This window comes from Perna viridis, chromosome 2, assembly GCF_037379345.1.
Source record: "Perna viridis isolate PV_CMFRI_1.1 ecotype Kerala chromosome 2, ASM3737934v1, whole genome shotgun sequence".
Taxonomy (NCBI): Eukaryota; Metazoa; Mollusca; class Bivalvia; order Mytilida; family Mytilidae; genus Perna; species Perna viridis.
Window position 1 is genome coordinate 38282289 of NC_142446.1, and position 16492 is coordinate 38298780.

The following is a 16492-nucleotide window of genomic DNA, read 5'->3' on the forward strand; positions in this document are numbered from 1 at the left end:
TGGGATTGGTAACTTACATATGACCACTGGGATCGGTAACTTATGTATGACCACTGGGATCGGTAACTTACATATGACCACTGGGATTGGTAACTTATGTATGACCACTGGGGTCGGTAACTTAAGTATGACCACTGGGATTGGTAACTTACATATGACCACTGGGATCGGTAACTTATGTATGACCACTGGGATCGGTAACTTATATATGACCACTGGGATCGGTAACTTATGTATGACCACTGGGATCGGTAACTTAAGTATGACCACTGGGATCGGTAACTTATATATGACCACTGGGATCGGTAACTTACATATGACCACTGGGATCGGTAACTTATGTATGACCACTGGGATCGGTGACTTACATATGACCACTGGGATCGGTAACTTATGTATGACCACCGGGATCGGTAACTTATATATGACCACTGGGATCGGTAACTTACGTATGACCACTGGGATCGGTAACTTTTAAAGGAACATGGCAGGGTTTATTCTGTTCACAGTTGATTACTTTTGGTACAGCTAAATCTGTAAAGTGTGGTTTCTCTTGCTGTAATAGAAATAATCTCATAATTTACAAACAACTTGTATTATGTTACTGTCAAAGGAAACAGTCTAACAATCTCCAGTTTCTGAATAATCTTGAATAATCTAAACATCTGTCCAAACCAGACAATTTTAAAGTCTCTTTATATCAATTTAAATATATCTTGAACCTTGGTAAACCAAACACCTGTCTAATAGAAACATTTTCGCAGTCCAAATGTGGTTCAGCCTAGATAGATTTCACTTTACTATTGTTTTAGATGAATTGAAATTGGTGTCTACATGAACATATTTTTACACTAATTGAGCGCAACAACATCTGAATGAACACATTGAGTGTACCAATCAGGGCCAAGTGCCACAAAACTCGAAAAATACTTAAGTCTTACAAAATTCTATACTTTCATGGTAACTTCAATCAAATTCTTAAAAATTAATGAAGTCACAAACAGTTGCCAATATTCTTAGACTTGAATCATTTTTCAAGATGTTTCTTTGGCAACAAACTACTATAATCAGTTCAGTAATTTAATTTTTTTCCAGGAAGGAGAGGAGGGTGAAAATCTTTCACAATACAATATAATCTTACCCCAAAACTTATTGTATACTCTACAGAAATCACTTTAAACTTAATTTAGTTAAATTGAATACGTCAACAAACAAAGCTGATCTTGAATGAAGACTTGAATACAGGAAAGACAACACACCAGTATCTTTAAATTTGCAATAATGTCCTAATCAAAATTAACTTCCAATAAAGATTTAAGTAAGCAAATAAAAACACATTTTTTTACTTGACTTTCAGTGATGTTGACTCAATTTTATTGTCCAATGGTATTTGTGGATAGTATTTTCAGCAAATTATTCTGCGCTACATGTGTATCTCTATTCTTAACTGCTACACACGTTGTTGGTTCTCACCAATTCATTTTCACGTAATGTGGTATACCACCATGAAAATTCATTTACTATTCATGATAAATCAAGTTAGCATTTTAAACTAGAGTCACCAGTTAATTTACTTACAATCAACTCTGGAGAGGTCAAATTAACAGCAGTGGTCTTTTCAGCTTTATCTGAATAAGAAATAACATAAAACTTCTTACCAAAGCAAAAGAAATGGTTGTGTAAATACACTTTTATATTTACAGCAATATTACAGGCTTCTAAGTATCATAATTTCTCATCTGTATATGAGAATAAAGAAGTAGCTAGGCCAGAAAAGAACAAAAACAACCTACAAAATGTAGTACTTTCTTTGAAGTAATACATACAATGTTATTAAGGGTGAACTTGTCCAAAACTACAGTCTTATGAGTAGAAATATCCACAAGAATTGTTTTCTTTTAAATCGTGTAATATATTTCATTCAGAGGATATCTGCATTACATATAGCCATTGATGTGGTGCACAGTTTTAATAATGCAGAAAAAACATCATGTGTCGTAACAATTGTGCCTGATTTTTCTCAGCAAATGAAAAACTAGGTTATAATTCAAGTATATTAAGCAAAATCTTAATGGATAAGAAGGGGGTCGCTCACTCACTATTGCTATGCCCCTTCTTATCCACCAAGAATTTACTTAATATATACATCACTCCAAGTCTTTTCAACACAAGCTTTTTAAAGGATTGTAGGTGTACAAGTAAATTCAAATATACAAAAATTTACAAAAAATATTAGGTCAGATTACTTCCTTTCCCATCTTTGTTCTGTAAATAACAATTAACAATGCCAATGAACCAATTCAATATTCCTATTATCAAAAAACACAGGAAACCAATAGAAAAAAAACCCTGAAATTTTGTATCACATGAACTTTTCAGGAAACTTAAGAGAAAGTAAATCTCCGTACTTAACCTGGCCATTCAATTCAGCATTTCTTCATATTCCTCGTCAAGTATTGAAATGACTATCTGACATCTGCTGAGTTATTCATATGTTGAAATAGTGGATTCTTGTCATTACATGTTCTTTGCATCAATAAAATAATATGCACAGACTTTTTGTTCCAAATGGCATATTCAAAATCTTTGGGAAAAGCACAAGAAGTCATTCTGTGTCAACTATGTGAGACAGAGTCTAAGCTACAATTTAAGTGCCTAGACTGTGATATTCTAATCTGTACAAAATGCTGTAATAAAGTTCATCCAAAGTTTAAGAACGCCAGCCGTCACAATGTAATAAGTGTGAAGGAACTTAATGAAATAGATGGTAGTGGAAAATCTGCTCTTAATTTTATGAACATTCCTTGCAAAACTCATAACGAACAATTTAGCTGCCTGTACTGCACCTGTTGCAAGGACTTGGTTTGTCCGGTATGTATAGCAAAAGAACATGCTGGACATACACTAATTGAAATCAAGGCATTTTATGAGGAGGCCTTAAAAAAAATAAATGATGCAATTACTAGCTTTGAAATTTGGGGAAAAGAATTGGACACAGAACAAAAAAATATAATTGGGAACATTGAAAGTGAAAAGAAAAAATATACGGATCTACTAAATGAAATTGAATTGTTACGACAAACATATAAGAATGATATAGATATACATTTTGATAGACTTAGTGAAGAGGCAAACATAAGAATGGATATAATTGACAAGTTTTTAGCCAAGGAAAGCTTGAAATATTCGCAAACAAGAAACATGCTTGATGCAAAAAAGAGAGAAACAGAGACTCTAAAATCAACCAGAGATGCTTCCAAGTTCTTTATCTCTACTCCTTCTATCACGAATTCCTTAAAATGGAAGGTTCCTGTAAGTAGTTCCTCAAGTCCTCAAACAATGCTAATGTTAGTACCAAAGTATAAAAACTTGCCAGAAAATCTGCTTGGGTCATTAGAAGAAGCGAAAACAATGCAACTCAAAGTAAGGAGAAAATACACAACAGAACTTCATCATTGTCATTATATGACTGTCAGTTCTGATGGATCATTCTTCATTGTTGAGTCACCTTCAAATCAACCAAGCATTATCATAAAGATGGTTTCTCAAAATGAAACCATCAAGAGAATTTTTCTAAAGAAACATAGTGATATTCTTGACATAGACACATTACAATATGAAAGTAAGGACATACTGCTGGCTGACTTGACACCAACACTGAAACTTATGGATGACTCTACAGGTGAAATCAGAGAATCAAAATACAATACTGGAACTTTACATATTATAGCTGTCCACATCACTCTTGACAATATGGTTATAGTAGGGGCTAGCAGCTCAGAGGATCTATTTCCTATCAGAGGAAAAAGAGTTGTAATAGTGATGAATTTTGATGGGAAACATGAGGCTGAATGGGAAAACGACAGCCATGGTGAAAGACTCTTTACTGCCCCAAGGTCCATAGCAAGTGCAACCAATAGGAATATATTTGTTAAAGACAGTTTATCAAGTGATGGAAGAGGACGAGTCATAGCCATGAGCCCTACTGGAAATGTCTTAAACACATATATAGGACATCCATATATTAACTACGAACAAAGTCCATTTACCCCAAATGGTATAAAAAGAACACCATCAGACCATATTATTATATGTGACTCCAGAAATCATTCCTTACATTGGTTGAACAATGAGGGTATTCCTTTGTTCTACTTTAACGCCTTTGCTATTGGCATCAAACGACCACACTGTATCTCATTTCAAAGCAACGAAATAAGTACTATGTACATAGGGTGTACCAAACCGATTTTAAGAATTACAAATGCTAAGTTATATAAATTGGAATTTTCCGAAATGAAATGATTCATTACTTTTCTGTTAGTACCAAAAACAAAATTTTAAACTGATGTTATTCCATATGAATGTCATTAAAAATAAAAAAAAATTGAAATACATTATAACTTAAAGTTTCAAGTATACCATTAAACAGGTTCTATTTAGATAGGTGTTCAGTATACCAAGGTTAAAATACATTAAAACTGATGTACAGAGACTTTAAAAAGTGTACGGTTTAGACATAAATTCATTTATAAATTAGACATAGGTAAGCTGAAAAGTATACTTGTAGACAGGTATAGAACATAACTCTGGGAAATAGTGTATGATATGAATACATTCATTGTAGCACTACTTACTTGTTTTGCATTTGTTTCCTGAGAACCCAGGTTGACAGACACATTGACCTACACCACTTGTCACATGGCATTCTCCTTGATTATCACAGAAAACTGTTGAACAGGGATCTGTTAAATATATTCAATGTAAAATGTTACCCAAATATTGGCAAAAAAAATACCTAAAGGGCAGCAGAGGGGTAATTCAAATATGTCAAAATCCAAACATGGCCCAAACATAAAAAAACATGAAATAAAGATAATCTTCATGCACAATGTAGCAAACTGAAGAATATAAATTATATATAAAAACTTTAAGATAAGGAAAACAAAGGTCACACACACAAAAAGCACTAGCAATATAAACTGGGAGTGAACAATATTTTCTTCTATATCCATGTGACTGCTTGAGTGGTTGTCTCATGGTAATTTCTGCAAGCATGTTTATTTCAAAGCTCACTTTTTAAAACCAAGATGCTGGTGTTTCAGTACATGTACTATAATTAAAGAACCAGAGTGAGCACAATCATACCCCTACATTTACACTCTTTCAGTCAGTCCCAATACCCAAAAGTGGTCCACTTGTAAAAATCAATCCCATTCAAGCATATAAGATAGAAACCAACCATTCACTACAAATTGATCAATAAATAGAGCTATCCAGGTGACAACATGAAGGATGCATGGAAACAACTTCTTGCTTGGGGTATGAAAACCTTCCACAATGTGCAAAATTATTTACAGAACTGCTATGTGTATATCAAAATAATTTAACGAAGACATCTGTTTTAAAGATAAAATGAATGTCCGCTTGGGTCTTAAATGTTTTTCAATACCTGTTTTATTATCCACATGAACTGTGTAACATATTTCCTCTGATCTGAAAACAGAACAAGAATGTGAATATAAAACTATAAACTTTCCACTGCCAATTGGGCTATTACAGCCTATGTTAAACTTAAAAATCTTCAGCGAAGAACACTAAAAGTTTCCTCTGTTCCCAATCTTAATGAATACACGGTCATAATATAAATAGAGAGAAATCAAATAGGAAGTTGATCTCACTTCAGTCTGAAATTGAACACCATATGGGATATAGATATTTATACCAAGATGGTCTCTGTCAAACTTACCCAGATTTGAAATTAACACACAGCATTTTCTCTCCAGTTTCAGTGGTCTTAGGTTTGAAGGCTACATCAGTTTTACAGTCACCAGGTTTTGTTGGGAAGATGTGGACATCAGATATTGTTGTTTTACCTCCACTTTCTAAGATCTCGGGACTAAAAGTTAATATTGAAATACCATATCTTAAAAAAAAATTTTATCTGCCAAAAACTATAGTCACAATTTCTTTAACTATTGTTTTTGGCTTGAACAATCTTTTCTCCTGAATATATTTTCCTTCACAAGATACATATTATTTAAATTGAGAAATTAAAATATTAAATTAAAAAGATTTTTATTCATGTGAATAATTATCTACCATTGTCCATTATCCTTGTCTGTTTGAACTTGGAGATGACACAATGTATTTGTCTGACACGTCACAGTAGATCCTGGTTTAAGAGTTGCTCCAGTGAAATGTGGGCCAGTCTAAAATAGGGGGGAAAAAAGTTATCTAGCTATTTGGGAAAAAATGTCTTTGCATATTTGTACTGTGAATACTTCTTTAATTGAAAACTAGACCAACAATTCAAAATAATACCACAAGGTGATATTTTATGGAGTTTATGTTTTATTTCATATTTGCTTTGCAAATTTTCCTAATATTAAATTAAGCAATATTTATGGCACATTGATGAACATTGTTAAGCACATGAGTTTCGATACGAGTGTTGTCTCATGAGAGTTTTCCATGTGAGATACAACTACTGGTACCAGTATTTCTTTTAATAGTTAAAAATACATTACCGATGTCACTGTTGGTGGATCTGGAAGAAAAAAAAATACATTACCAATGTCACTGTTGGTGGATCTGGAAGAAAAAAAATACATTACCGATATCACAGTTGGTGGATCTGGAAGAAAAAAAATACATTACCGATGTCACTGTTGGTGGATCTGGAAGAAAAAAAATACATTACCAATGTCACTGTTGGTGGATCTGGAAGAAAAAAAAATACATTACCGATGTCACTGTTGGTAGATCTGGAAGAAAAAAAACAATACTCACCAATCAATGATAATGATAATCAAGAGAAATCAAAAGAAATGTGAAAGATAGTTTAAACTTCTTTTAATTCATATTTTATGCTATATACATGCATCTTTCGATTTGTTTTCACATAAAAATGATACTCCGTTTTTTCAAGAGGCACTTTTGATAAGATTGTTTCAAAAATAAGCACAACCACAACATTAAAAGGAGTAAGTAATACAAAAAGTTACAATTCAAATGTATTACATTCAAATGTAATTAACCTTGACATTTGACCTATTGATCTCAATGCAATACCTCAAATCCCCTACAAAAATATTTTAACTTTTCAACAATACATATCAAGATATATAAATAATATAGATATAAAACCTACTGAACAAAGAGAAATGATAGACAGAATAGTATGAAAGTCATACTTGAGGCAGGAAACTCAATAAGTTATGAGTGCTGATTATGTACGGAGTAAGTCTTTAAAGATCTTATTAACATACTTTGTATACAGGTATATACTGACCTACAACATCAACAGTAAAGCACATCTGTTCTGTTGTTCTGAAAGAAAAAGAAAAATACAAAAACAAGTACTTCGGTTAGAGGAAATTTTTCAAATGATATGCTAAAATTCAAAATGGAATAACAATAACACTGAGCAGAGCTCACAAATAAATATTCATTCCCTATGTCACTATGAATACAAACAGATACATGTTCATTTTCATTTTAAAGTTTTATTATATACCAAAAAGGTATAAAAGCCATAAGTTTTAAGCCACAATGTACATAATATACTGGGTATCTGATCATACAATCAATGCTTCCCTAGAAACATACTGGGCTGGGAACCAGTAAGTCAATGGCAAAGTCCATGACACACAAAAGGGAACCCCAAATTCTGTCACATCAAAAATAAAAATAGCAGGTGGACAGTAATATTAACAACTAATAATGTTTCACCTAAATTTTCATACAAAAATCATAATTCAGTGAAGTAGCAGTTGCTGACTACAGTTTGTTGTATAAAAAGAAGGATGAATAAAAGGATGAACATCCTGATCACAATAAAATGCCCAATTTAAGGAGTAATATGAAGCACAATGTTTCAAACATGACTTTATGTGGTCTACAAACAAAGCGGAAATTGGCAAAATCAGAGGTAAATATACAGTAAAAAAAGAACCATAACCATAACTGTAAAATCTGGTTTGTAATAGTGGAAATCCGGTAAAAAGCGGAAAAAAATCCTATCTGATGTTTATATCATCTCAATACTTCTAATATATAAGAGATAAAATTTAAATGAGTGCTTACTTGGCTTTAACACAAACTGGTCTTTTGCCCTTTGACTGTGGTTTTAGTAACAATGAATGCTGGTAAACACCATCTGTAGAATTTAACTTGTGTCCTGGTTGTATCTTTGGACTTAGTAATGGGTCAGTGTCCCCAACTGTTGGTGTCGTGCTAAAAATAATATAAGGTTACTGCAAATTCATGTATTGAAGTGTTTTACTTTTGCAAAAAATTACAACTCACAATTGCAATTTTTTATTTAGGTTAGAAAGAAAAAAGGCTTTGCCACCAATGTATGACATTTTTATCCACTTAAAGCTTGTCTTTTTATCCAGTAAGATGGGCTATTGGTGATTAAAATAGAAAAATACCCCCCCCCCCAAATAAAAAAAAAACAAAACAAAAAAACAAAACAAAAAAAAAACAAAACAAAAACATAACAAAATCAAAAACATAACATGTGTCTATAACATGCATCACCTTAACTACACGATAAAGAAGGTATGGATTAAATGACAATTACACTGACCCTGTTAGTCAAATTTAATAACAAATCTATGTGATTTTCTGGTAGACAGTTCATCAGTTAATTATCATTTGACCAAGGAAAGTCCAACTCTATCCCCTGATCATTACCATTGCACGAGCTGTAAAACAACATTTGGCAGGGGTAAAAGGATTCAGAATAACAACAACCTACCTTCCTTTTACAGCCAATGGAACAAGGCAATCCCTGTTAATGTAACACTTCACAACCTTTGGTACAACTGTGTCCACAAACTTTGGCTGAAATAAAGTTAAAAGTAATGAATGGAAGTATTATACATTGGAAACAGAACAAGTATGCTGTTTTAATGATTTGTTTTGGATGTTTTAGTTTGTTTTATCTAAAACACTTAAAGAATGTTCTTACCTAATTACATGTGTATCATTAATGCAATATTATAAATGTATAGATTTACATATGTATGGAATTAAAATTATAAAATAGGGATTGAAAAAAAAAACCAAAATACAAGATTGTTTTGATGTAAATTATCCAAAGGTTAGTTTCATTTTTGTATGAATACATGTACATGTTTTAAGTTTCATGTAACAAACCTCTTGTGCTCCATTTGTGACTGGTATTATAGACTTGCTTGAGTCTGAAAGATGGACAAATAACAATAAAAAGATCTGAAAAATTCTTAAAAAATGTGTACAAAATAATTTTACATTGTGTTAACAGTACACAATTGATAATGAAATTATTGCAGTGTTTTTATTTGTGCAAACTGAGTTGCAATAATGAAATGTCCAATTTTATAAATAATATCAATATCTTGCAGGATATTTGTCAATGTCAAAAAAATATAAATAAAACCATGTTTTGGTCCAAAATGACAAAATCACAGAAATAGATGCATCTAAATTCACACACTTCTGGATGTACAGTAAATAATTTAAAAGAGATCTTTAAAAATATTTTAGGTGCTGTGGTTATATTAAAAAAAAAAAACAGACTTGTACCATTTTTACATCTAGGACCACTAGAACCTAATGGACAGGTGCAAGTGGTCTGGTTCCCTGTGACAGTACAAAGTCCATCTCTGAAACAAGGTTTCATCTGACATGGTGCTGCAAAAAACAAAATTCTATGCATTACTTTGTGTTGAAATAACATTACTACTTTTATGTTTCCAAAATGTAAGACCATCCTTCCTGCAAAAAGAAATTTGTGTTTATTATGCCTTTTGCATTTCCATCTGGATGATTCCATTTTTCATCCCAATTTTTTCATTATTTTCAAGATAATTGGATTTTGGGTAGATGTCCTTTAAACAGCTTATATTTTAATCACGGAAATACATTTCAAATAATTAATAATAAATAAAAATTCTTGAATCTCAACCCTATATTTTTTTTAACATGTTGAAAATACATATTTGTGAGTCTAAAGTTTACACAAAATCATAATAATACATACTAAGTTTTTCATCAGTGACATTGAATTTGTAACATCTAGGATCTTCAGAGGGACTACAAAAGAAGTTGATAAAATTGTTAAACATAAAAAAAATAAAAAGAACAGTACCAATGTCCCCCGCCTAAAAATAAAAGTGAGGATAATTTTAAATCCACTGAAATTTTCTAAGTCCAAGGGCCGTAACTTCTGTAAAAAGTGTTCAACCATAACTTTAGTTAAACTTAATATGTAACTTCTCATAATAAGACTACATACAAAATATAAAATCAATTGGTAAAAGCATTAAAAAAAAGTGTGGAAAACTGTAAATTCACTGAAATTTACTAAGTCCAAGGGCCATAACTTCAGTAAAAATCATTCAACCATAACCAAAGTTGAACTTAATCAGTAACTTTTCATAATAAGGCTACATACCAAAAACAAATTTATTTGGTAGGAGCATTAAAAAAAAATAAGCAGAAAACGCAGACGGACACCTGGCATTACCATGTCCCCTTGCGTCGTTTCACGGGGAACATAAATAGAAAATAAAATACCAAATAAGGAGAATGGATAAGGTGAATATGTCAAAGAGTCAAGGCAGTGATTGAACTTTTCATTCTGATGCACAGCAAGTTCAATAAGAAGTCTCACACATTCCTGTTGGTTGAGACACTTTGTACATTTGCCTATGAAGTTTGTACTCATGTGTAATGACACATGAGTACAAACTTCATAGGCAAAGCCTAAAATCATATCATGCCATTTTAAATTTGTTAAAAACCATGGAAATAAAATTCATTCTTATAATTATCACATGTTTACCTGACATTGATCTGTATACAAACTAGATGTTCTCCTTTTTCTGATTTGGTTGGATGGAGGACAAAATCAGTTTTACAGGACGTTGATGTCTGCTCCATCTCCAGGGGATGTATGTCTTGGATTGTTGTCCTGCTTTCTTTTGATAATGATGGACTGAAAAACAGCAATGTTAATAAATTTGTGAAAGAAATAACAAATGATACTCCAATGCAGTAAAGACAACTTTAATTTTTATATGACAAGATAAGTATATAAAACTAGCTAATGAAACTTTACCAGTATAACATTAGTAGTATCACTCAGAATTCAACTTAAAAAAAGTTCTAATGCTCAAGATAAAACATCCATCCTTTTCAGAGTTTCACAATAACACAGTCAGCAAAACGCATACTTAAGTTACAATAATTGAAATTGGAAGTATGACACAGTGCATGTTTAAGCATCTACAAAGTTATTTACACATTGTACTTTAACAAAACTCACCACTTTCCATCTTTATCTGTAGTTGTTTCCATGGGTAGATGACAGTCCTGATCTAACTTACAATGCAAGATACTTCCTGGGTTAAAAGTCTTTGCTGTAAACTTGGGTGTCTGTTTCAAAACAATAATGGGTATAGGTATATAAACCACACAAATCAACTCAATCAATGTACAAGTGAGTTGCATTGCTTGTAAGCAGATCCCCTTAACAGGTAAATTTCTCAATATTCTAGTCTATGACTTTTTATAGTGAAAATAAAATTTCTAAAAGAGAATTCTTAGTTATTAACTTTCACATTAATATATGTCAAAAGGTTCATGATTATAATCCACCAATGGTTCAGTTTAAGCATCTAACATAAACAGGAATCCATACAATATAATTATTTTTAAGTAAAAGTCTGTCAGAATCATGCAAAATCTGAAAAATGTAATACACCCCAAAAAGGCTACATATTTTTATTTTTGTAATTAAGTTGTCTTATGGGTCTATACTATAAAATGTGGAATTATTCATTCAAATCTGCTTCATAATTTTTACCTCCTAAGAACAACGGTTATATGAAAAACTGAATATTAATTTCAGTTTACTATGGCCATTCAAACAAAATATCAAAAATAAAAATATGTACCGGTAGGCTTTTTTCCCATGAATCACATTTTGCATGATTCTTAGCTGGAGTGCTACTTAAGTACTAAGTCATTATCATTTCATCTTGTTTTGTTAAGAACAGAGCCTCCTTTAAAACCATTCAGCATTTGATAAGATATTCCGACTCAAAACTAATGGAACCACACTAACTTGACTAATTAGAACTAGAATAGTTCTCTTTTACTATTGGTTATTACACCTAAAAGCTAGACCTGTCAGTGGGCTAACTGAGTAATTAATACCCATGGCTTGCAACATGTAACACGCCAAAATTAGATCATTTCCCTTTCAAAGCATCTGGCAATAACTGTTTTGCTTTATACATATCTACATATGATTTCCAAACTTCATAAAAAGTTTCATGAAATTCCACTTAAGAAAATTGGAGAAATTACACTTCAATGAACATAGTTGCATGGGCAGGGTTGGATGGTCAAGGAGATTACTATATCTTGGTGCAACATCAGATTTACTATGCCATGGATGGAGTACATTCAATCAATATATTGAAAGATAGATGGATAAAAGAACTGTTTATGAATGTGTCTGAACTACTGTCAAACATGTCTTAAACAGATCACCTATATTCAGCAATAACCTGTTATAATAAACTGTATTTAAAATATCCCTATGTAGTGCATTCTAGCTATGTTAAATTAACATGTGTATAAAGACCATCTGTCTTATGTGGCTATGATTTTGCTCTCCTTGAAATGTCACTTAAGACAGGTTTTCATAATACATGAACTTACAACAGCTGTAGGAACAGGTGGATCTGTAAAAAAAGGCAAAAAAATATTGTAAATATTTTACTGTATACTGTAGGGTACAATGTTTTGTGTGTGGGTTTTTCTTAACTTATTTGAGAAAAAATGAATTCAATTTAAATGAAAAAAACACTTTCTGTTGAAACCATAAATGGTATGGAAACAAATAATGATTTGTACAATTCTGTGAATGGCAAGTATATGTTCTTCAGAAACTACTATAGTACTTTGTCTTAAGAAATGTTTGTAATAATATACCAGTACTTGAAGTAACTAGGTTTATTACAGTTAACTGCAGAGGTAAAAATGAAAAAAATTACATAAAAGTACCAGAAACTTTAAAATAAAGGGAAGTAACTCTTTGATCAATTCATAATTTCCTTGATTTGTTAGGAAACTTTGAAAGAATATTCTGAGTCATCTACTATGATACAGACAGAAAAAACCCCTGTTCTGTCTGACATTGTAATGGGTTTAAAATACATAGATGCAAAAAAAAATGGTGGGATAAAGTTAACTCTGTGGTGTCTATATCAAAGAATCTGCCTGGCTTCTACATGGACAATCTCTAAACATTTGTCACATTAACATACCAGTAACTTCAACTTTTACACAAATTTCATCCACTTTCTGGTTACTGAAAAACAAAGCATAAATTTAAATAAAGCCAACCATTTATTCTGCAATGAAAGCAAGACTAATAATGCAATTTAAGCCTTACACCCTGTTACTCAAATTTGCATTATTTTCATCAGTTTAAGGAAATTTAAATCTAAGCAAACTTCTGAAGCATAGAATTGTGTGTTGGGCCCATTTATTTAAAACCAGCATAGCTTACATTAGCTTGTAAAGTACTTATGACATCTGTTATCTGGAGATGTGTATAAGACCAGTTACTTTCTTAGATCATCCATACCTTGTCATAGCCATAAGAACCAGGGATGTGTTGTGTGTTGCACCCCATTTGTTATTCATGAAATATCAAAATTTAAAATTTTGTGCAACAAGCACCAAATGCCAAAAATAGTTTTATTTTCAAAACTTTTCTAACATCTTGCAGAGGGTTGCCTCTCCTAGACCTCCTTGCCAAAACCTGCAGATGGTCATGCTTGCTCTACTATTAGTACATACCTTGCATCTTTTGTCTGCACACATGCCTCCTTCTCACCATTAGTATGAGATGTAATATTGACCTCAGTGCTGTAGGAGTTGGTACTAGGTATGATGGTTGGTGATGTGGGTCCTGTTGTCTGTAGATCTGGATCTACCTTTCCATTTTTTACTGATGGCTTACTGAAAAACAGTACATACAGATATATTATTTAAAAATACCACCAAGTTAAAGCTTGCATAGCAAAGATCTAGTGAAGACTGCTATAAGAAAACATCTCCAGTAGTAAATGGTGGATAAAATATAATTTGAGAATAAATGGCCTTATCTTCAATGATGATGACTCAAAGCATGACCTATACTTGGCATCACATATAACTTATCGTTTAAAGTTAAAATAAAATCAGGTCTACAGTTTTATTGACACCTATCAATATTTAAAATGTGTAAAATAAATTGCTCATTCATATTACAAAACAGCTTGTCCATAAAATGCGAATTTTTCATATCCAACGACATTTTAAGTCCAGATCACAATATTTACATTGTCAAATCGGCCGTGGTTTTGTTACCAGAACGATTTTCTGTTGTTGGTAGTTTGACAAAAACAAAGATTTACCGCCTTATTTTGTGTCAAAAATTCTTCTGAAAATTATCGTTCCTACTGAATGAGTGTTTATTTTCATATTTGTAAGAAATTACATTTTTGTGAACATGGAAATTAAAAAATACAATTATCACTATTTTGTCAACAATCAGCACTTAGCAACAAAAATGGCAGAATTACAATGGAATTTCTCATCAGGAATTATTAAATTCTTTTTGATTATGCATATCAATCTTAAGTACTGATGTTTTGGTTTTTATAAAATTAGAAACACATGAAAAAATAAAAAGAAAGACAACTCTGCCTCAATAAAAGAATGGCTGAAGACAATTACGATTTAAACAAAAATGGGTTAGAACTGACGTCGAGTATAATTATGAAATAATATATATGATGCAACACCATTCATTTAACATTGCAGTTTTAGAAGTGGTATTATTTAATGTATTAAAGAATAAATGAAAAAATCAGCCATCAATTTCACTAAAATTTGTAAGTGCAAATTGAACATGAGTTAAAACATCAAAGTGGCACTTTCTAAAATGACATCATTTAAACTTACAACATACTTTACATTTTTGACTTTTTAATGTAATGACCAAAGATATTTGAAAAATGCTAGCAAAGTTACAAAAAAAGGAATGAATCAGGAATGTTAACATTTGACATAAAGCTCAAAATCTACCATTCTAAATGTTGACACAAGTTTTTGATAAAATTAATAACTGTAAAAATAATTACAGTGTAAAGTACTCTGTGTCTTACCCTCCAGAACTTGTAACAACAAATGGTACTGTACATGGTTGGTCTTTGTAACATACAATTTTCTTTGGGTACACCAAGTCTGTAAAGGCAGGCTACAAAGGAAATCATATTCAGTACCTTAATTTTTCTAATAATGTTTATGAACAAAAGTGATTTGATAATGAAAGTACAAAGACAAATTAATATAATAGCAAAAGGGTTTTTTCCTTGATAGAATCACAATTACCTGCAAAACTTGCTATAGGTAGTATACTGGACACTTGAGAAGGATGTTTAAACTTTCTATCAAACATAGATTCATACACTCATGGAATAATTAGAAACTTGAAATCATCTTGTCAGTTGTTATACATTATGTATTAAAAACACGAAGAATATTTCATAAAGTTATGGTCATTCAATCAAAAGAAGACCAACTCCATAGAATGAAGTTAACTATTTCACTTGCTGTAATCACTGATAAAATGAAAATAATTTTCATAAAATTCATGCCACCAACATTACTATATTTGTAGTGACTAAAAAGGAAAATAATCAATGTGATCTATCCATTATATCTTTAAGTTTTCATTCTTAAGGTTGAAATTTCTATTGTGTACATTACAGAAAACCAAACTGTCCAGAGTAGGATTCCAAGAGTCTACAGAAACAAACCTTAGTTTTGTTCTCTCCAGGTGTTACAAAGTTACTTGTATCTGTAATAAAACAAAAATTCAATAAGAAAATACAATTTAATTCTCAAGCCACATACTTGTATTGTGATCCATGTGGTCAATAAACATTAAAACAATGGACTTATCTGTGGCAAATGTACTTGAAAACCTATAAAATTAATTTGCTTCAATGATTCAGATAACTGAGAGCTGTATCAAAGTTATACTGAAAATACTTTTGGAACAGAAAACTTTTCCATATGTCCATAAATAGAATGTTAATCTAATAAACCTTATTATCCATGACCTGTACCGTCAATATCCTACCTGAATAGATGGCAATAAAACTTATTATCCATGACCTGTACCGTCAATATCCTACCTGAATAGATGGCAATAAAACTTATTATCCATGACCTGTGCTGTCTATATCCTACCTGAATAGATGGCAATAATCCTTATTATCTATGACATGTACCGTCAATATCCTACCTGAATAGATGGCAATAATCCTTATTATCTATGACATGTACCGTCAATATCCTACCTGAATAGATGGCAATAATCCTTATTATCTATGACCTGCGCCATCTATATCCTACCTGAATAGATGGCAATAAA

The 16492-nt window shown here is 31.7% G+C and overlaps 2 protein-coding genes across 4 annotated transcripts in view; one reads left to right on the forward strand and one right to left on the reverse strand.

Annotated features, from left to right (window-relative positions):
• LOC148624949 (uncharacterized) overlaps positions 1-16492 on the reverse strand; it is a 189631-nt gene that overhangs the window by 45176 nt on the left and 127963 nt on the right. For all 3 annotated transcript variants that reach the window (XM_088568099.1, XM_088568098.1, XM_088568097.1), the window contains exons 115-134: positions 15873-15913; positions 15219-15310; positions 13867-14028; positions 13329-13372; positions 12721-12743; positions 11318-11427; positions 10835-10987; positions 10031-10083; positions 9574-9681; positions 9166-9209; positions 8765-8850; positions 8086-8235; positions 7292-7329; positions 6528-6547; positions 6100-6209; positions 5747-5896; positions 5450-5493; positions 4635-4742; positions 1579-1628; positions 450-556 (exon numbers count right to left, since the gene is read on the reverse strand). In XM_088568099.1, coding sequence (XP_088424225.1) covers positions 450-556; positions 1579-1628; positions 4635-4742; positions 5450-5493; positions 5747-5896; positions 6100-6209; positions 6528-6547; positions 7292-7329; positions 8086-8235; positions 8765-8850; positions 9166-9209; positions 9574-9681; positions 10031-10083; positions 10835-10987; positions 11318-11427; positions 12721-12743; positions 13329-13372; positions 13867-14028; positions 15219-15310; positions 15873-15913 — 1693 coding nt within the window. The remainder of the gene's footprint in view (positions 1-449; positions 557-1578; positions 1629-4634; positions 4743-5449; positions 5494-5746; positions 5897-6099; positions 6210-6527; positions 6548-7291; positions 7330-8085; positions 8236-8764; positions 8851-9165; positions 9210-9573; positions 9682-10030; positions 10084-10834; positions 10988-11317; positions 11428-12720; positions 12744-13328; positions 13373-13866; positions 14029-15218; positions 15311-15872; positions 15914-16492) is intronic.
• On the forward strand, positions 2425-4655 carry LOC148624950 (uncharacterized). The gene has a single exon (XM_088568100.1). It carries the CDS (start codon positions 2569-2571, stop codon positions 4300-4302), a length of 1734 nt encoding a protein of 577 aa, XP_088424226.1. The 5' UTR covers positions 2425-2568; the 3' UTR covers positions 4303-4655.

Coding starts and splice junctions, on each gene's coding strand:
- LOC148624950 (XM_088568100.1), top strand. CDS start 2,569: ATGGCATATTCAAAATCTTTGGGAAAAGCACAAGAAGTCATTCTGTGT.